At 37.9% G+C, this 22,204-nt stretch overlaps 1 protein-coding gene across 6 annotated transcripts in view; it reads left to right on the top strand.

Annotated features, from left to right (window-relative positions):
• Positions 1-22,204, top strand: part of RAD18 (RAD18 E3 ubiquitin protein ligase) — a 105,645-nt gene that overhangs the window by 18,179 nt on the left and 65,262 nt on the right. For all 6 annotated transcript variants that reach the window (XM_036870531.1, XM_036870529.1, XM_036870530.1 and 3 more), the window contains 4 exons: positions 4,200-4,261; positions 5,450-5,520; positions 15,692-16,026; positions 19,734-19,833. In XM_036870531.1, the coding sequence (XP_036726426.1) occupies positions 4,200-4,261; positions 5,450-5,520; positions 15,692-16,026; positions 19,734-19,833 (568 nt within the window). The remainder of the gene's footprint in view (positions 1-4,199; positions 4,262-5,449; positions 5,521-15,691; positions 16,027-19,733; positions 19,834-22,204) is intronic.

Here is a 22,204-nt window from a genome sequence, read left to right as displayed (position 1 = left end):
ATTCGGTAGTAGACTGGTAGGTTGAAATTAAGCCAAGGGCTTGATCCACTTTGGACTAGTGTCTGGTTCTCCATGTGTAGAAAGAAAACGCGTATAAGATTATGCAGAAGAGAAAGCAGTAGCCTCATTTTACATACTCTGATACAAGTGATCCTATTAATTAAGTACATATTGGTATTACATAGGTATATATAATAAGTGCATCTTATAAGCAAATTATAAATATTTTAAATAGTTAGTTAGAAATATGTTAAAACTTGGGCTCTGGTACGTGCCTTTGCCACCTATTAATTCCATGACCTTGGGCAAGTTGGTTAAGCTGTATGCTGCATTTTCCTTCTTGTAAAATGGAACTAGTAGTACCGACCTCAAGGTTGCTGTACGGATGGAAAGTGTTAATACAGCTAACATGCTTAAAACAGAGTGCACAGTAAGTACACAATGTTATGTTAAATCGAATGAAATTGCCAATATTTGTCCTTTTTTGACTTACCAAAAGTTTCATATGGTTCAACCTAGTAAAAAAACATATTAATTAAAAAAAAATAATTGTTGTTCAATCAGAATCACATATTATGGATGTGATTTACTGATCAAAATCCATTGAATTGGTATGAACGGGGCTAGAGCCTGGCAACTAAACTAAAGCCAACAATAATCTCCCCAAGTGACTCAGATGAGCAGCCAGGTTTGGGAATTCTTGACTCACAGTATCACTCAGGAGACTTTATATACTGTGGAGAGAATAACATTGATAGTCAAGAGAATGAGTCTAGAGAGGAATATTGCCTCAGGATGAATCAGGATGAATTTCAGGTCTCATCCGCATCTGATTTAGGTGATATTTAGGTGAGAGTTTGGATTTCAGACTTTAGAGTTGATGTTGGGATGAATTACGACTTTTGGGATTGGTGGGATGGGGAGAATGTGTTTTGCATGTGAGAAGGACATGGATTTGGGGGGTAAGGGGTGAAATGCTATGGACTGAAGTGTCCCCCCGCCCCCAGAATTCATAAGCCCTCAGCCCCAGTTTGATGGTATTTGGAGGTGGTGCCTTTGGGAGATGCCCCTGATAGTGGGATTAGTGCCCTCATAAGAAGAGATGTAGAAAAATAAAAAAAATAGAAGAGCTGTAGAAAGCTTGTTCTTTCTTCTCTGGCCATAACAGGACACAGTGAGTAGGCAGCTGTTTATGAGCCAGGAAGAGAGTCCTCACCACAAACCTATGATACTGGCACCTTGATCTTGAACTTCTAGCTTCCAGAACTGTGAGAAAAGAAGTTTCTGTTGTTTAAGCAAGCATTCTGTGGTATTTTTTACGGCAGGCAGAGCTAAGACACCTAATTCCTCCCTCCAGTCCTTTGTATCATTGCTATCATTCATTTTACTTACACATAAGCATATGTATATTTACATAAGCATAAATAATCTCATTTGCTGCTAGTATTATTTTGAACAAACTATTATCTGTTATATCAATTAAGAATAAGAAAAAAAAGTTTTAATTTTACCTGTAATTATTCCTTCTGGAATTGCTCTTCTTTTCTGTATGTGGATCCAAGTGTCTGGCTTATATTATTTTTCTTTTCTCTGAAGAACTTCTTTTTTTTAACATTTCTGGCAATGTCAGTCTAGTGGGAGCACATTTCCTTATTTATTGTTTGTCTGAGAAAGTCTTTATTTCTCTTTCACTTTTGAGGGATCATTTTGCAGAATATAAAATTCTAGGTTGATGGGTTTTTTCTCTCCTGCTTGCATGGTTTCTGAGAAATCAGATTTAATTCTTATCTTTGCTCATCTGTAAGTAAGGTGTTTTTTTCCCCTCTGGCTTTTTCCAAGATTTTTTCTTTAGATTTGATTTTCCACAGTTTGAATGTGATATACCAAGTTGTGGGTTTCTTGGCATTTTTCCTGCTTGGTGTTCTTTTGGCTGCTTGGATCTGTGGTTTGGTGTCTGACAATCTGAGGGAAATTCTCAGTCATTAATGCTTCAAATATTTCTTGCTTTCTTTCTCTTTTTCTTCTCTTTCTGGTATTGTTATTATGTGTATGTTACACCTTTTATAGTTGTCCTGCTACAAAATGTTCTTGAATATTGTTCTGTGGGGTTTTTTTTTTCCAGTCTTTTTTCTTTTTGCTTTACCGTTTTGGAAGATTTTATTGCGATATCCTCAAGTGCAGTGATTTTTTTTCTCTCAGCTGTGTCCTGTCTACTAATGAGCACATGAAAGACATTCTTCTACAGTTTCTCATCTCCAGCATTTCTTTTTTTGATTCTTCCTTAGAATTTTCACCTCTTTTTATACGTTACCCATTTCTTCTTGCATGTTGTCTGCTTTGTCCAGTAGAGCCCTTAGCATCTTAATCATAGTTGTTTTAAGTCTCTGGTCTGATAATTCCAACATTCCTGCCATATCTAACTATGCTAATGATGCCTGCAGTTTCTTCAAACTGTGTTTTTTGCCTTTTAGTATGCCTTATAATTTTTTCCTAATAGTGGGACATGATGTACTGGGTAAAAGCAAGTGTAGTAAATAGGGCTGTAGTAATGTGTCATGAGATTGGGGGGTGCTGGGTAGCATTCTATATTCCTACAATTAGGTCTGTTTCTTAGTGAGCCTGTGCCCTGGACTGTGAACTTCACAAGTGGTTCTCAATTTTTTACCCCCTTAGGTGGGACAGGATGGCTAGAGGTAGCTGGAGTTGGTTATTTCCCATCCCCCAGGTTAGCTGGGCTCTGGTAATAGCCCAATAGAATAGGCTCCAGTAAAACTGTTTCTCCTGAGGTTAGGCCTTGTTAAGAAGAACACAGTGCTCTCGTGTATTTCAAAATGATTTACTTTTCCTCCTCTCCCTGCAGAAGAACTAGGGAATTTTTTTCTGATAGTCACTTTGAGAACCTGGTAGAACCCTTGGAGCAAAAACTCACATAACTGTCAGGCCTCCCCTCCCCAATGTCTGGGTCCCCATTGAGTTTTTAACTCTCAGACTTGTCCACACTGAGCTTCCAGCAATTTGTGAATTACAGTTCAGATTTTCCTATGCCAACACTGGTTCCAGCAGAACCTCTTTCTCTGGTTCCCATGGAAGTTTCTGTTCTGGTAAGTTGTATTTCTTTGTATCCATCCTGTCTGTCTCTTCAGTTTTGGAGGCAGCAGTTTGCCTCATAAGGTCACTTCTCTGATGGATCTAAGAAGAATTATTGATTTTTTAGTTTGTTCAGCTTTTTACGTGTTATTAGATGGAGTGATGACTTCCAAGCTCCTTACATGCCAAACTAGAAGTCCTCGTTTATTTGTCTTTGCTTCCCCAAAGAACTTCACTCGTTGCCTGATTTTTCTTTTTTATAATGTGTTTCATTGTTCCTGGGTGCTCTTACTGAGGCTGGCATGACTTGTTCACTTCCAGGATGTCTGTACCTGAAATCATACTGTCTCCTTCTCCTTAACTAAACTGAATCCTTTAATGAGGCCCCTTCACTAAGGTGAATTTGTGCCAATAGCAAATGGTACCAGTAAGGTACAATTGTATTAGTCACATTTTGGGAGATCATTTTATGCTGCCTTGGGTGTGAAGAATTAGTTCATGCCAATTCCCACTTAAATTGTTAAGACTTAATACATTGTCCTTAATACACTGAATTATACTGTAATTGTCTCACGCTTTTTTAACTCCTTGAGGTCAAGAATCTTCCCTCTTTCTTTAGTGCCTGCCACAAAAGTATTTGTAAAGTGTGGGATGAAGGATATCATTTACGAAGTTAAGATGTACAAATCCCTAATTTGATAATCTGGGTATATATTGTTTCTTAACACATGTATAGATCTTATTTCAAAATTTATATTTTAGAATGTTAGGCAGTGGAGATATCTGACATGTTTATACAAATTCATCCTAGGTCTTACATGTATGTTTTCTTCGTTTTACAGATGGAAGATACAGAGAGTGATACATGTTGCTTATAGAGTTGTGATATGCTAGGGACTCATAATTATTATTATTTGATATGTTTCCCTTCTCTAAAAATGCTATTTAATCGTATTTGCAAATGTGTAGAGGTACTAGAATTTTGAGATTATAATGATATACCTTAGATGATGGAAATATTCTAGGGTTTAAGTCAGGTTTTGTTAGAAGTCAGAATCCAATAGTCTTATACAGCTTAAGTAATTTATTATGTTGCATTTGTGTTTTTGCAGACTGTTCTCTTTGTATAAGAAAATTTCTGTCCTATAAAACACAGTGTCCAACTTGCTGTGTGGTGAGTTTTTCTTTTCTTTTTTTTCTTTAAACTAACTGATTGGTGCAGATATTTCTGCTTCATGTATACACAAAAGCCCATGGGAAGATGTATAATTATTGAATTAAGCTATATCAAAGACCGTTTCAGGAAGGACTTATAAAATACGTATATGGACAACTGGGCTTTGTTCAACTTTTCATAAAGATTTCTGATAACCTAAATGTATTTTAGGAAGAAAAACTAATTTTAAGATCAGGACATAGCACACTTTAAATCTTATGAACTGTGTTTTTATGGCTCCTCACTTTTTATAATTTCTCAACTTGGGTAGAAAATCTGATGGTAGGATCATTTATTTGCAAAAGATTGATGTTTAAGTATTTGTGAAGAAGGCAGAGATTCAGCTTAACTGGCCCCTTACCTCTTTCCCAAACCAGACCTTCAGGGAAAACACCAAGAAATTTGTTAAAGTTTATGAAGCATTTTATGTAGTGGAAATAGGTGAAAAGTTACGTAAAAAGGGAAGGTAAACATAAGTAGGAATAAAGAAAGAAGAAAAAGAGATAGTAAGGTCTGATAGAAAGGACACTGGGGCTAATTAAAGGGTTTGGGTTCTAGTTTGGTGCCTCTGGTAGGTACATGGTGTCAGGATGTCACTGAACTTGTTTGGCTCCCAAGTCTAAGCTCTTTCCAACTAGGGATGCTGCTGTCATCAGGACGGTATCATCACAGAGATAAAGTGTATGCCACTTACGCTAGATAGCTACTGGGTTTATCGTTTTCCTCTTGCGTTCTTGAACACCAGTCTTGTTTTTAAAGTCTCTTTGAGCACCTAAGGCTCCCGTGTTTTTACTTTAAAAGAGCATCTCTGTTCTGCTTTTCAGGAGAAATTTTTGGGAAAGCTGAGTGCTGGCATTTTGAAGAAGGATTCTTGCTCATATTAGGTTTTATCTTAGTACAGAGTACATATGTTTTTACCAGATGCTTTGGAGAGTTTTTAATCAGACTTCCAGTCAGCAGATAGTGATTCACTGTTTTAAAATTCCGTATTAGTATGAGATGAATGAACTTTATTTTGAGGTTTTCCTGGAAGACTTAGTGGGATGGGGAATCTCAGGAGGATGAGACACACGTTTTCAAAAACAAGATTATGACAAGTTAATTATTGTTTCTGACCTTTTTCTATCTGTTGTTTTTCTTTTCTAGACAGTCACAGAGCCGGACCTGAAAAATAACCGCGTATTAGATGAACTGGTAAAAAGCTTGAATTTTGCACGGTATGATTTACTTTTGTGACTAATCCCTAACTGCTTTTGCCTTTTATATGTGTCCGCCCCTTTACTCTGTGCACTTTTCGGGATTAGGGAATGCAGGGCTGCATATTTGGGGGTAAAAGAAGGGATGCAACAACAGTCATTAATCACATACGGACAATCTAATCATAATAGGATTTTCTTCCTTTACTTAACAGAAAGTCTCCTGTTATGAAAAACAAGAGTTAAAATGTAGATTTGGGCACTTACTTTCAAGTATTTCAGAAATACTTCAGCTTTATCTTTTATTTTCCCTGCCCCAGCATTAGAATCAACCATTTTCCCAAGGAACCCTGGTTCCTTTTATTGGAGAATGGCATTTAGAAATCAGGATCTGGAGCTGGGTATGCTCATTGTTACTGGGGTGCCATTGCTTCTAAACCCTCTCAGTGGACAGAGCTGGGTAGCATATGCATGTGTATGTGTACACACATATATGTATAATGGTTTCTGTGTCATATATTAATCCATTAATTCTTAATCCGATTTGCTCAGCATGTATAAAATGATGTGTAACATGAAATGCGTAATTGCTGGTGCTTTATAAAGTGTAGCTTTACTTCTTAACTGTCAAATGTATGATGGTGGTAGTCAGTGCTCACCCAGAGGGATTTAAAAAGGCATGTTTTATCAGACAATATCTTCAATTATTTTTCGTTTTAATCATGCAAGCCAAGCAGGAGTTTTTATTAGGAACATATTGTGTTTAGTTAACAGTTAGGTGCTCACATACTTAAGTACATGAATTCCAAGCTTGTTGGGACATTCTTGGAGGTTCATTACATGACTTCTAAAAATGTGAAGAGATTTCTTCCAGTAGAATTGCACATTTTTTCATTGTTTTGCATACTAAAAATGATCAGATTTAGTACTCTGAACTCACCTAATAAGGCATTTTAGAACTCAGCTGGTTGGTTATTTCCCTAGGCAGAGTCATATGAAGGTGGTATACTTTCCTAGATTAAGACCCTCTGAGATTCTCTGGTGCTCATAATTAAAGTGATTGCTTTTCTTATTTTAAAGTCCTTCACCAGTTAGATATTGAAGTTGATAAGAAAAGATGCAGACATGTATTTAGAAAGGAATTGATCGGGTGTTTGCTTTTCTCTGAGGCAGTAAAATTGTATCTCATGGCTTATTTTTTCCTCAGCTGGTATTGAAAGTATAACAGCCTCCCTGCTAGGAAAAAGGGAGTGTTAGGTAGAACAGCATCTGTTTGTTGAAGATAAATGATCAGCATCTTTGGGTTCATAGACCCTTTGGTAACTTAAAGGGAGGCCTTGAAATGATTGCGCTCTCTCCTTCTCTCCTCCCTCCCCAAAGAAATAGGCTATTTAAATATTCTTTGTAGTGGGTGTGGCGGGGTAGGAAGCATTCTTTGTAGATTTGGGACAGATTTATCATTTGTTTCTCCCTCTGTTTGCCTTCTTGGAATTGCTTTATGGGGAACATTTCTTGGACATTTGTCATATCTAAAGTGCTGTGGTACTTCATTTGCAAAATTAGTAGGGATGAAATTCAACGTAATCGGTTTCATTACTTGTTGGAAATTTGGTTTAAGATCAGTGAGGGAGGAAGTTTAATTTTATGAGTGAAATGTAAGTTATTTATGTTGTTTATTGATTTTATTTCTTCCTGTGCTTCCCATCTGTCATTGCCATTTTATGATATTATGATTTTTAAAAATTTAATATTCTAAACTGAATAACAAAAGAGTATTGGAAGTAATTCCAGAGGTTTTCAGGCACAAGGCTGACATGTGGATCTTACATTTTCATCTAACTTTTGCCTTTTATTTTCAGGAAACAAGTGTTTTTTGTTTTTTTTTTCCTTGACTCATTTTTATTTAAAATAATGTTCTTAAGAAACTGTTGTATTGAACCAAATTTATTTAGAATATTGTTGTCCAAGTGGAACATCATTCTTTTTTTTTTTTTTAAATGAATTTATTTATTTATTTTTGGCTGCGTTGGGTCTTCGTTGCTGTGCGCGGGCTTTCTCTACTTGTGGTGAGCAGGGGCTACTCTTCGTTACGGTGTGCGGGCTTCTTACTGTGGTGGCATCTCTTGTTGCAGAGCATGGGCTCTAGGCGTGCGGTGCGGGCCCTAGAGCACAGCCTCGGTAGTTGTGGCACACGGGCTTAGTTGCTCCGTGGCATGTGGGATCTTCCCGGACCAGGGCTCGAACCCGTGTCCCTGCATTGGCAGGCAGATTCTTAACCACTGCGCCACCAAGGAAGTCCCTGGAACATCATTCTTGACCTAAGCAAGAAAATGTTGTTTTTGTATTTTTGCATAGCAGCCAGTCTACATGTATATTATATGTTTTTACAAATTGAGAGTATAGAGCATTATTTATTGCTTTGGTTTATCCACCATCAAAGTATGAATTTTTCTACAGGTACTTATTCCAAGTTTAAAAATTTAAACGGGGACATCCCTGGTGGCACAGTGGTTAAGAATCTGCCTGCCAGTGCAGGGGACACAGGTTCGAGCCCTGGTCCAGGAAGATCCCACATGCCGCGGAGCAACTAAGCCCGTGCACCACAACTACTGAGCCTGTGCTCTAGAGCCCGCAAGCCACAACTACCAAGCCCATGTGCCACAACTACTGAAGCCCGCGCACCTGGAGCCCATATTCCGCAACAGGAGGAGCCACTGAAATGAGAAGCCTGCGCACCACAACGAAGAGTAGCCCCCTCTCGCCGCAACTAGAGAAAGCCCGCGTGCAGCAACGAAGACCCAATGCAGCCAATAAATAAATAAATAAATAAATAAATAAATAAATAAATAAAAATTTAAACAGATGATAATGGATAATTCCCTTAGCGTCTCACAAGAGTATGTAGAATATAATTTCACCTTTCCTTATGGTATAGTTTAAAGCATACTGGGTTTGGGTTCAGGCAGAATTAGGTTCCAGTCTTGACCCTAGTAGTTTTGATATGAGTGTGATCAAGATATTAATCCTTTTCGGCTTCTATTCCACATCTGAAAAATGGGAATAATATTGTTGACACTTTGAGGAATTGCTGTAGGGATTAGAAATGAAAAGATATATTAAAAGATATATAATATAGTACTGTATCTGGAGCAAAGGAACCTAACAAAAGGTTCCTACCATTACTATCTATATATTTCATCTATTTATATTGTGTTGCCCTCTTACCCATATGTGCGTGCCCTAAGGAGCTAATGAGACCTTGTGCTTTGGTGGGCCTCTGCCTGTTTGACCAAATGGTCCTAGACTGCCGTTTGCATGTTCCGGATTAGAACAAATATTTGCAGGGACATTTACTAGTTGCCAAAGTCCATGGACTTGATTGCATGGATTTTATGACTGCCCATGTCTACCCAGAGGCCTGTTTTCACTTTTGATTCTTAGCCACATTCTGATGAGGTGAAGTTATTGTATAGTTAACAAATGGGCAAGATTTTCTTGTATTTTATTGTCACAGTTATTCTGAAAGTCCATAATTCATCCAGTTTGAATGTCTGTGAGGAATGCTGTTAGGCGTTATAATGCCAACTCACTTTAATATATAGGAGTGATGGAAAGTGAAGGAAAGATTAGCAATTCAATTTAAGTATCAATTTTGGAATTAATATTTTCACACAGCTCATTTTTAAGGTATGTGAATTGCCATAAACAGTCTCATGGTTTTAAATACCAGCTGTACATTCATGGCTTCCAGATTTATATATCAGCTAGATCTCTCTCCAGGACATCAGCGTCACATATCCAACTGCTTATCTCACACCTCTGCTTGGACCTCTTAAAACCAGAACTAAACTGATTCCCTCTGCTGCCCCCCAGGCCCCACTCCCAATCTGCTGCTCCCACAGTCTCCCTCATCTCAGTAAATGGCAGCTCCCGCCTCTCTCCCTCAAGGCCAAAAAACCTTGGGGTCATCCTTGACCCCTCTCTTTCACACTTAGTCTGTCATTCCATCAGTAAATCCCATTGGTTCTATCTTTGCTATCCTTCCAGAATCTGACAAGTTTCCCTCACCATGCCAATACTATCCTGTTCAAGCCAGCGTCAGCCCAGATATGGTGATTACTTCTTAGTGGTCTTCTTAACTCTGCTTTTGTCCTCTTACAGTCCTTCTGAGGGCAGCAACCAAACCGATCCTTGAAAATAAAAAGTAGGTCATACTGCATGTTGTTCAGATGTGGTTTCCTATCTCATTTGGAGCAGAACCCCAAGTCGTCTCAATGGCAGTCCTCTGGGCCCTGCAGAGTAGGCTCCCTGACTTCCTTGCCTACTTCTCTCCCCCAGGTCAATTAGCTCCAGTCACACTGGCCTTCTCCCTGTTTCTCAAACATGTTAGTCACACTCTGACCTTAGAGACTCTGTGCTTACTGTTATTTCTAAGTGAATGTGTTTCCCTAGATGTCCACACAGTTTAATCCTCTACTTTCTTGGGCTGTGTTTTTCATAGGCATCTTCTCAGTGAAGTCTTCTGTGACCATCCTGTAAAGAGTATCAAGCTCATCCTCTCCTAATTCACGGCTTCATCGGCTTCCTTTTTTTTTCATAGTAATTTTCACATATGTTGTGGGTGTCTATTCTCTCTTCCCTTACTATAGTGTAAACTTCATGAGGACAGAAACTATTTTGTTCTCTATTATATTTCCACTGCTGAGATTAGCAGGCACCTGAAGAAGTTAATGAATTTTAATTTTAGCATGGGGCATAATTTTATTATTGTAGTGGTGCAACTGTCTGCCACGTTCTTTATTGGCATGTGTTGAAGTAAGAGATCAAATTGGAAGACTAAAATTCATCTGAATTGTGAATAAAAACAAAAAGGAGTTATCTCTAGGGTAGACACTTAGCTGAAAAGGTATACTTGTCTAGCAGCATGGAAGTGATTTATCAGTGATAGTTTTATCCATTAGTTGGAGAGTATGTCTTTTACTTTGTCATAATGAGATGAAAGCTTTTCTTAGAACCCTCTTTGTACCAAATCCACATCCTAGAAGAAAAAGAGACTTAATGATTGTGGTTCTCTACTTTTACTTTATTTCTGTTTCCTCGCAAAGATGAAAATCCTGAATTTTTTTTTTAACCTTTCTCCCACTGTAGCTTTTATTTATTCACTTTCAAGCTTTTTATTGTGGAAAAGTTCAAATATATATAAAAAATAGAGAACATGGTATAATAACCCTCGGGTACACATCACCTTCCTTAAACATTTATCAGCTTATGGACGTTCTTGATCTTCTACACATCTACTCACCCTCTCTCAACCCTGATTATTCATTTAAAAGTATTTAATAGTAATTTTGAAAATAGTAGTATGCCCATTAGTCTAAGGACATATTTAAAAGGATCAAAGCATTCAGATTATGACTGGCAATTAAATATGATATAAAGCAGGATATCTTGTTGTAAATAGAGTTTTTGTGGATTTCTGTAAAACTGTAAAGCAGAATAAGATATTTACTGCTTTTTTCTTTTTGTATTATTTCCTGCCCAGTGAAGTAACTAACCCCGAGGTGGTATGAGTGTTAATAGAGTAGTTTTATCAACTTCAGGCCAACAGAGAAAGGGAAATTCAATAAAAAAATATGTCGTTGTGGTAAGCGTTTGGTCTTTTCCTGAATCTTTTGATTTCAAATGATAGTACATGGATTATTTTTTCCCTGTTTCCATATTGATAGACATTTGGGCTGTTTCTGGTTTTTGTCTCTTATGAATACTACTGCTGTAAACATTCTGGTACGTATCTTTTGGCATGTATTTCTTTTGGCATATATGTAGAAGTGTAGTTGCTAGGTCAGAGAGTAGGCATTCATTTATTTGCTGGTATCTTTAAAGCTAGTTTTCAAATGGTTAAAACAATCACGTTTCTACCGTGAAGTATGAGAGTTCCAGTTGCTCCTTAGCCTCACCACCAGTTGCTATTCCTGGTCTTTCTAGTTGTAGCCTTTCTCATTAGTATATCAGTGAGATTTTTAAAAATTATTGTTACTCTTTTTATTTTTACTATTTCTTGATTTTTTTAAACTGTGGTAAAATTTACATATAATGAAATACATACAGTAAGTTTGAATTTTGGTCATTGAATTTTGATAATCATACATCTGTGTCATTGCCCTCATAGTCAAGATATGGAACATTTCCATACCATGGCTTCTTTATTCTGCTTCTAGTCAGTCCCACCCCCATAGACCATTTGGGCTTCTGTCATCATAGATTGTTCTTAAACTTCATGTAAGTGGAATCATATAGTATACGTTTATTCTTTTCTTTTGCTTCACATACTATTTCTGTTATTTGCCTACGTTATTGCTTGTGTCGGTATTTTCTTTTTTACTGCTGAATAGTATCCATTGTATGAATATGCACAATATGCTTATCTATACATCTGTTGATGAATTTGAATTGTTTCCAATTTATGGCTAGTATTGTAAAAGCTCCTTTGAACATTTGTGTGCAGTCTTTGTGTAGGCATCTATTTTCATTCTTTGGGTATATATCCAGGAATGGAATTGCAGGCTTATAGGGCAGATGTATATTGAAATTTATAAGGAATTGGCAAACGGTTTTCCAGTTGGATTGGACCACAGTGAATTTCAGTTGCTCCACATCCTGGTTAATATTTGGTACTGTTAGTCCTTTTAGTTGTAAGCATTCTATTGGGTGTGAAATGGTAACTCATGGTGGTTTAATTTACATTTCCTGATGACTAGTGTACCTTTTCATGTGTTTATTGACTCTTTATCTTTGGTGAAGTGTCCTGGTTTCTTACCCAATTTTTAAAAATTGCATTGTTTGTCTTTTTCTTATTGATTAGTGGTTCTTTATGTATTTTGGTCAAATATATTTTCCTTCCTGTCTGTAGCTTGCCTTTTCATTTTCTAAGGGTGTCATTTGATGAACAGACATTTTAATTTTGAAGTCCAGTCTATTGTCTCTTTTTCTTTCTTTCTCTCTCTCTTTCTGTGTCTCTTTCTCTTTTTTATAAAATGATTATAACTTTTTTTTAATCCTGCCTAAGAAATCTTTGCCTACCTCAGGTCATAAAGATTTTTTCATATGTTTTCTTAGAATTGTGGTTTTAGCTTTTATAGGTAGGCCTATGAACCTATTCAAGTTAATTTTTAGGTATGATGGAGGTAAGCGTCAGGATTCATTTTTTTCTCAGCAGATATTCATTTGCTCCAGCCCCATTTATTAAAAAGACTCACTATATTGCCACATCAGTTTTCTTTTGGTTAGTGTTTGCATGGTACATCTTTTCCCATTCTTTTTTCCCCAATCTTCCTGGGTCTTTATATTTAAAGTGTTTTCTTCTAAATAGTATATAGTTGCATCTTATTTTTTAATCCAGTCTGATAAGCTTTGTGTTTTAACTGGAGTCTGTATCGATTACATTTAATTGATTACAGTTTACCACCTTGCTCTCTGTTTTCTCTTTGTCCGTTTGTTCTTTTTTTTTTCAAATTAATTAATTTATTTATTTTTGGCTGCCTTGGGTCTTCATTGCTGTGCATGGACTTTCTCTAGTTGCAGTGAGCGGGGGCTGCTCTTCATTGAGGTGTGAGTGCTTCTCACTGCAGTGACTTCTCTTGTTGCAGAGCACAGGCTCTAGGTGCACGGGCTTCAGTAGTTGTGGCACGTAGTCTCAGTAGTTGTGGCTTGCGGGCTCTAGAGTGCAGGCTCAGTAGTTGTGGCACACGGGCTTAGTTGCTACGTGGCATGTGGGATCTTCCCAGACCAGGGCTCGAACCCGTGGCCCCTGCATTGGCAGGCAGATTCCTAACCACTGCACCACCAGGGAAGTCCCATTTGTTCTTTTTTAAAAAAAATTATTCCTTTCCTGTCCTTTTTTTGACTATTTTTATTATTTTATCTCAAGTTTTTGCATTATACTTCTTAGTGTTGCTCTTTTTAGTCTTAACTGAACAAATTACAAAATACATCCTTAACGTATTATAGTACTAACCATAAATTAGTACTTTTATCATGTCCTGAACAATACAAGAATTTTATAATACTTTTGCATTATTTTAATGCCTCTTTTTTGCTATGTTATTTTACTTCCATGTATGTTATAAATTCCACAAGCCATTGCTAGTGCTTTTTAAAAGTCAGTACTCTTGAATTTAACCACATATTCACCTTTTCTTGAGCCTTGCTGACATTTTTTTGTGCTTCCATCTACAATCATTTTCCTTAAGCTGAAGAACAGTTCTTGTAGTAATTCTTGTCTGTTGGTGAGGAATTCTCTTAGCTTTTGTTTGCTTGAGAATGTATTTTGCTTTCATTTTGGAAGAATATTTTCAGTGGGAATAGAATTCATCTGTGGTTTTTTTTTTTCCTGTACTTTTTTTTTATAAATTTAAAAATTTATTTATTTATTTATTTTTGGCTGTGTTGGGTCTTCGTTGCTGCGCATGGGCTTTCTCTAGTTGTGGCGAGTGGGGACTACTCTTTGTTGTGGTGTGCGGGCTTCTCATTGCGGTGGCTTCTCTTGCTGCAGAGCACAGGCTCTAGGCGCACAGGCTTCAGTAGTTGTGGCTTGTGGGCTCTAGAGCGCAGGCTCAGTAGTTGTGGCACAGGGGCTTAGTTGCTCCGTGGCATGTGGGATCTTCCTGGACCAGGGCTCGAACCTGTGTCCCCTGCATTGGCAGGCGGATTCTTAACCACTGTGCCACCAGGGAAGCTCTCCTGTACTTTTAAGATAGCATTCTATTATCTTCTTGCTTCCATAGATTTTGTTGACAAGTCAATGATATTTCTTACTGTTATTTCCTTAGAGCCATGATTCTTAACTGAGGGTGATTTTGCTTTCTCTTTACCTCTTCCCCCAGGGGACATTTGGTGATATCTGTTTATGTTTTGGTTGTCCCAACCTGGGGCAGGGGTGTTATGCTATTGACATTCCTCCAAGGCACAGAACAGTCTCTTACAACAAAAAATTATTTGACTCACAGTGTCAATAGTGCCAAGGTTGCAGAACTGTGCCTTAGAGGTAGTGTGTCTTATTTTTCTCTGGTTGTTTACAAGATTTTCTCTTTATTCTTTTATTTTTCAGCAGTTTGATTATGATGTGCCTAGGTTTCATTTTCTTTGTTTTATCCTTTTTTGGGATGGATTTTAATTCCCTCTTACAGCATACAATTTAAAAAATTCATTTGTCTACTCTTTTCTTCTTTTTTCTTTAACATATTCATCATGGTTCTTTTGAAGTTCTTCTAATGCCACTCGGATCACCTCTGGGTCTGCTTCTAATGACTATTTTATCTCTTGATTAGTGGCTAATTTCTCTGCATGTCTAGTAATTTTTAAATGTTTGTTGAACATTGTGGATGTAATGTTATAGAGGCTGTGAATTACCTTCCTTTGAGAAATGTTGAATTTTGTTCTGACATGCAGTTAAATTACTAGCTAGCTCTTCACTTTCATTCTGTCAAGGTTTGGATTAGTTTTTTGTTAGATTTGGTCTATTTCACTTTTGTTTCTATTTCTAGAGTGTGGTCCTTCCGTGGCCTTTGTGGGGTTTCAGTTGAACGTCTAGGGTCTTTACCAAAATCTCTCAGCTTTGGCTGGGCTCAAACTCTAACAACTTTCCAGCATTGACCTTTAGAATCTCAGCTTCCCAGCATCTGCTTCCTGCCAGGCCTCCTATGGCTTCGTCTTATGCTTCTCCAGCCCTGGAGACGATCAGGAATTGATGAGCATTTCTCAGCAGACTTTTAGGGTGTTCTGTGGCTACTACCTGCCCAGCACCCTGTCCCTCCAGTCCTAGTGATCTTTGCCCAGAGCTCTAACCTCTGTTCCTTCCACCCATGTTGACTATAGTCCATGCTTACAGACGGTTTTATGTGTTCTGTTAAGATTTAAAATTATTTATGGTTGGAGAGTAAGTCTCATATGAGCTATTCTTTGTGACCAGAATCTGAAGTCCTCCCGTTATCTTTTATAGACAGATGAACTGCTTTTAAAATCAGATTTATTGCTTTGTATTTTAGTCTAGAAGAAACACTGGTTTTGTTGTCATTATAGAGTAAGTTCTATATTTCGTAGAAACAAGTGTTGAGAACACAGCTTATGTCAGTTAGGTTATTATGTATACAGAAGTTGATGTCTTAATTAACTGTTATGTTTTCTGTGCTTCAAGGAATCATCTGTTGCAGTTTGCCTTAGAGTCACCACCCATCTCTTCTTCCTCCTCATCAAAGAACCTTGCTGCCAAAGTGCACACTTCTGTAGCCTTCAGACATTCATTAAAGCAAGGAAGCAGGCTAATGGAGAACTTCTTGATTAGAGAAGCTGGTGGTTCTGTGTCAGAGTTGTTGATAAAAGAGAATGAAAGCGAATTCAGCCCTCAGAAAGAGCTGAGTTCTTCTGCAAAGACCAGAGGGACACCTTTCGTAGAAAAATCAGCTCCAGGTTTCTCAGAGGCTGGTGTTCCTGAGACACCCTCTACATCGGCCTTGAAACAAGTTACTAAAGGTAGGAAATTATTTTCACATGTTTGTTTTCTTACTTAAGAGAAATCTTCTCATCCCACATGACATAATATATAAGCAGCATTTTTGAGGGGGAAGGAATGGGAAAGGGCAAACCCGCTTTCATCTTGTAACAGCCTCGGAGATGGATGTAGGCAGTGCTTCCAGATGTGTTCTCTTTCTGCCTCATAGAGTAGGAATTCAGGCTGATGGCTGGAAAAGTGAAGCCGTTTTAATTAGTTCGTACTTCACGTATGGCGTACCTTTCTGTTTTTCAGCTTTTCATTCCCCCCTCATCCTTTATATCAGTTCCAGTTTAACCTTAAAGAGCTCATTTTATCTTAAGATATCAGCACTTGAACACTTCCAGGCTGTTCTGAGTCACATTTATAGCCTTAGATAGTTTGACCACTCCCCTAGCTGTCTGACCTTATTTCTCACCTCTCCCTCTCAAAATCCTTCTGCCATAGCCAAGCTGATCTCCCCACTATTCCTTGAAAACACTCGGGGATTGGAAAAGTACAACCTGCAGGCCAGATTTGGCTTGTCACCTGTTTTTGTAAACCAGGCTTCACTGGAACACAGCCATGTCCATTTGTTTACCTGTTGTCTGTGGCTGCTTTTATGCTACGTGCCATGGTTTATTGGCTGTGACAGAGACCATCTGGCCCCCAAAGCCTAAAATCTTTACTGCCTGCCCCTTTGCTAAAGATGTCTGCCAATCCTGTTCCACCTTTCCAGACTCTATCCAGGTCTAACCATTCTTCGGTTATGTTACATAGTATTGGTTTCTCACATCACTAAAGTGTTACAGCACTTGTTTTCTGGACTGTTTTGTGTATAATTTGCTTAACTTTTTGATGACTAGCTCAGCTTGTTTATCCTCTTGTTTCCATGTCTTCTTGCCAGTGAAGTTCAGAGCACCTTTTAGGTAGAAACTCTGTCTTAGATATTTTTGGTACGCCCATACCACACACAGTGCAGGGCTGTTAGTGGTTACTAAACTTAGGTTGAAATTAGTTTATTAGTACTCAAGTGTTTAAATTTCATATGGCTATGTGAATTTTTTACTTATATTTCCTAGGATATCTTATCTTTTTCAATTTTTTTTATTAATTGCCAGTTCTTATTATATGTTTTTAAGTTGATAACATTTTCCCTGTAGCAGAACCTTTTTTCCAAGCGAAATCTTGCAGTGAACCATAACATACAAAGTGGATAAAATTGGCCTTGCTCCGTTAAAGTGGATATGGAGGGTCTGGGGATTGTGCTCCTCCACGTGAGCGCCCCCTGCATCCCTGGCTGTCTGCCATGGTGGCCTCTGGGCCCTGAGATACCTCCACAGGTCCCTTAACTCATCAAACAGTTTCAGAATGATTGTTTCCACTTTTTAACACTACACTTGTATAGGCATACCTCAAAGAAATTGCAGGTTTGGTTCCAAACCACTGCAGTAAAGCAAATATCACAATAAAGTGAGTCATGAATTTTTTTGTTTCCCAGTGCATATAAAAGTTATATTTACACTATACTGTAGTCTGTTAGGTGTGCCGTAGCATTATGTCTACAAAAACAGTATACACACCTTGATTAAAAAATGGTTTATTGCTTAAAAATGCTGACAGTCTCAATTAATCGTCAACAAAGGAAACAGGAATATAAAACGGAGAAAAGACAGTGTCTTCAGCAAGTGGTATTGGGAAAGCTAGACAGCTGCATGTAAATCAATGAAGTTAGAACACACCCTCACACCATACACAAAAATAAATTCAAAATGGCTTAAAGATTTAATTATAAGACATGACACCATGAAACTTTTAGAAGAGAACATAGGCAAAACATTCTCTGACATAAATCATACCAGTGTTTTCTTAGGTTAGTCTCCCAAGGCAATAGAAATAAAAGCAAAAATAGGGGAATTTCCTGGCAGTCCAATTGCTGGGACACAGAGCTTCCACTACTGAGGGCCTGGGTTCAGTCCCTGGTTGGGGAGCTAAGATCCCACAAGCTGCCTGGTGCGGCCCAAAATAAAATAAAAGCAAAAATAAACAAATGGGGCCTAATCAAACCTAAAAGCTTTTGTACAGCAAAGGAAACCATAAACAAAGCAAAAAGACAACCTATGGAATGGGAGAAAATTTTTGCAAATGATGTGACTGACCAGGACTTAATTTCAAAGTATACGAACAGCTCATGCAGCTCAATAATGAAAAAACAAAACCCAATCAAAAAATGGACAGAAGACCTAAACAGACATTTCTCCAAAGAAGACATACAGATGGCCAACAGGTACATGAAAAGATGCTCAACATTGCTAATTAGTAGTGAAACGCAAATGAAAACTACAATGAGGTACCACCTCACACTGGTCAGATGGCCATCAAAATGTCTACAAATAACAAATGCTGGAGAGGGTGTGGAGAAGAGGGAACACTGCTACATTGTTGGTAGAAATGTAAATTGGTGCAGCCACTGAGGAAAACAGTATGGAGGTTCCTTTAATAACTAAAAATAGGGTTACCATATGATCCAACAATCCCACTCCTGGGCATATATCCAGACAAAACTATAAGTCGAAAAGATACACGCACCCCTATGTTCACAGCAGCACTATTTACAATAGCCAAGACATTGAAACAGCCTAAATGTTCATTGACAGATGAATGGATAAAGAAGATGTGGTGCATATATACAGTGGAATATTACTCAGCAATAAAAAAGAATGAAATAATGCCATTTGCAGCAACATGCATAGACCTAGAGATTATCATACTAAGCAAAGCAAGTCAGAAAGAGAAAGACAAATACCATATGATGTCACTTATATGTGAAATCTAAAGTACGACACAAATGAACATATCTACGAAACAGAAACAGACTCACAGACTTAGAAAATAAACTTATGTTTACCAAAGGGGAAAGGGAGTGGGAGGGGGATAAATTAGGAGTGTGGGATTAGCAGATACAAACTGCTATATATAAAATAGATAAACGACAAGGTCCTACTGTATAGCACGGGGAACTATATTCAGTATCCTTTAATAAACCATAATGAAGAATATGAAAAATAATAGATATATGTATCTATATATATGTATAAGTGAATCACTTTGTTGTACACAAGAAACTAATACAACATTGCGAATCAACTCTACTTCAGTTAAAAAAAAAAATGCTGGGACTTCCCTGGCGGTCCAGTGGTTAGGACTCTGTGCTGTCATTGCCGAGGGTCTGGGTTCAATCCCTGGTCAGGGAACTAAGATCCCACATGCCCCTAGCTGTACATACCCTCCCCTCACCTTCCTCCTGTGGCAGGTATATCTTACTCAGGTGGTTAAGATTGCTTCGGTGCTAAAGATGAATGGGTCCTAAGATGGGAAAACTTAATATCAGTTTTATAGCTTCATCACGCCTTGGTAGAAAAGATTTAACTAAAGCATTTTCTAAAAAACAGATTTCCAAACATCTTCGCAGTCTCTTCTTCTAGGCCCAGGATTCTAATTATGTGACTTTCCACAATGTAGCCCTTACCCAGTAAGCAGTCTATTCTACTCCTGCTGCCCTAAGGTGTCCTTTTTCTCTTCTGCTTTTCTAAGTGCATGTTAAGGTTGGATTCTCTTTTTTATCTTAGTTGCTGAAAGATGCTGGGTTATATTAATTTTTGCTCTTTCCACAAATAATAAAATCTCTTTCTCTTTTTGAAAAATACAGTGGATTGTCCTGTTTGTGGTGTTCATATTCCAGAAAATCACATTAATAAACATTTAGACAGCTGTTTATCACGTGAAGAGAAGATAGAAAGCCTCAGAAGGTAAGAAAGTTAAGCATAACCGTTGAGCTACTTTAGCTTTTTGCCTCCTATGATTTATAAAATATGAGCCAACTGTCCATTCTCTCTCCTTGTTCTTTCCTCAACTCCCACCTTGCCAAATATAATTAACTTTATTATATGCTAATAAAATTTGACTTAACAAGAAACTAGTGATTTAGAATTCAGTTCTTTTTAAACTTGTTTTCTTCTCTTAGAATTTTAGAACTACCATAAAGCCCTTGGCCCAAGAAAGCAAGGTTAGACTCTGAATATAGAACACATCAAATCTTTTTTTGGTTCTTAGGAAGCTCAGAAGTTTAAATTTGTAAAATCTAGCTTTTACAAAAATTCTGAATAGTTAATTACTATATACATATGACATACTATATACACATGACAGTAAAAGGTACAAAAGAAAGTAACACAACATTGTAAATCAACTGTACTCCAGTAAAAATTAAAAAGAAAAAAGGTATAAAAGGGTATTTTTTTTTGTCTTTTTTGTTTTTTTAGAAAATATGGAATCATTTATTCATTCAACAAATACTTATTAAGGACATAACTGTGTGCCAGGCATTCTGCAAAGCATTGGTGAATCACTGGTGAATGAAAGTCAAATTCTCTGCTCTTAACACCCTTTTGTTCTGGAAGGATGCAACCAGTAGGCTTGCATTTTGAAGGCAGTGATTTTCTCTGTTATTGCATATGTAGAAGCTTGCAGTTGTATAGTTTGTCTGTGGGGCAGATTCAAAAGGGTGTGTTTGAAATGTAGAGAGTGTGTGTGTGTGTGTGTGTGTGTGTGTGTGTGTCCCTGCCAGCTACCCAGGTGAGATAACTAAGTTGTCAACCCAGTATCTGCACCTAAACTCACACTATTCTGCCTCCCCTCATACATCAAAATCACAATAGTTTATTAAACTAGGCCACTGTTGTTACACATGTAAGTTGTAAGTTAGGAATCAAATTGTAGTCAAAGTTAACCTGCAGGGTGTTAAAGAATCAGTGATAATGAAGATAATAAGGAAGCAGAAGCCGCAAATTAGACGAGTCTGGTGATGAAGGGAAGAGGAGAGATGAGATGTTAGTTTGGGGAAGGATTAAGGAGCAAGATCAGGGAAGATTTGGTTTTTTAAAATAGCAATTATATAAGCCTTTAGCCTCCTTCCTTCTGCTATCTCCAGGGAGAGAGCAGATGATATAAAGAACAAGAGATCAAAAGTCCAGTAATGAAGTTATCCTTGACATGCAGAAGGAACCCTTCTTCTGAAACAGGATGAAAGAGGGAGAGAATAGGTGATAATTCCAAGATCTGGAAAGGAGAGGGAGGAAATTAAAGAAATTAATCGTATCCAGGAGGTGGGAATGAACAGAATGATTGGCTCTTACGTTTGGTCTGTTTGGAAGAACTTGGAAGAATGCCAAAAACCATGCTGATAAGACTGGACTATTTTATTGTTTTTTTGTGAGTAAAGCTAAAATGGTGTCACGTGATTTTATGAGTAAGTCTGGAGTGAATGCAGGTTCCTAGGGACAAACTCTGGGTGTTATAATGTACAAAAGCTAACACATAAAGCACAGTGATACTTTATTAATTTACAGTGGGGGGCACCAATTGACAGTTCTTACTGTCATGTGTTTAGCTTGATAGTTAACTTCTTTCCCTGAGCAGAACCTTTTTTTCAAGTGAAAACGCAAAGTGAATCATAACATATAAAACAGAGAAAATTGGCCCTGTTCCATTAAAATGGAGGTGGAGGGCTTGGGGACTGTGCTCCTCTCCCTGACCTCCCTCTGCGTCCCTGCCTCGTATCCACAGTGGCCTTCAGGCCCCAGGATCCCTCCACAGGTCCCTGCGACAGATGCCTGTGCGGTCCTGCGTGCCCAGTACTCACTCCTAGTGGGTACGTTTGTTGACGAGAATAAAGTTTAGATTTTTAGGTTGCCTAGTTAGTCGAGATTTGGAATAAAGCTAGATCATCACGAGGATTATTTCTCATAAGCCGTGAGGATCTAATGACCTACCTTTCTCTTTAGAAATGTTTTTTCCTGAAGAGTGAGTTGGGAGTATAGAAGCTGGGCATTTTCTCCTTGAAGAGTAAGGAATCAGCACTGATAATCTTGCTTGGACTGCTCTTTCTCTAGATGCATCCATTGTATTTCTTCTAACACACTTAGCTCTGTCAGTTTATCCAGAGATGTACTCCTCCGTGTGTAATTAAGTTCAAATTCCACTAGTGGTTCCAAACAGGCTCCGTGGAATACTATAATCCTGCCAATTACTCTGTAGCGCAATTTAGAAGCACTGCATTCACTCCCTCTTTCTCTCTCTCTTAGGGAAAGAGTCACTGTGTAAGTTAGTGTATTGAAGGCT

The sequence above is a fragment of the Balaenoptera musculus genome, chromosome 11, assembly GCF_009873245.2.
Source record: "Balaenoptera musculus isolate JJ_BM4_2016_0621 chromosome 11, mBalMus1.pri.v3, whole genome shotgun sequence".
In the NCBI taxonomy this organism is placed as follows: Eukaryota; Metazoa; Chordata; class Mammalia; order Artiodactyla; family Balaenopteridae; genus Balaenoptera; species Balaenoptera musculus.
Note: the sequence above shows the minus strand (reverse complement) of the source record. Positions and strands in the feature narration are given on the sequence as shown.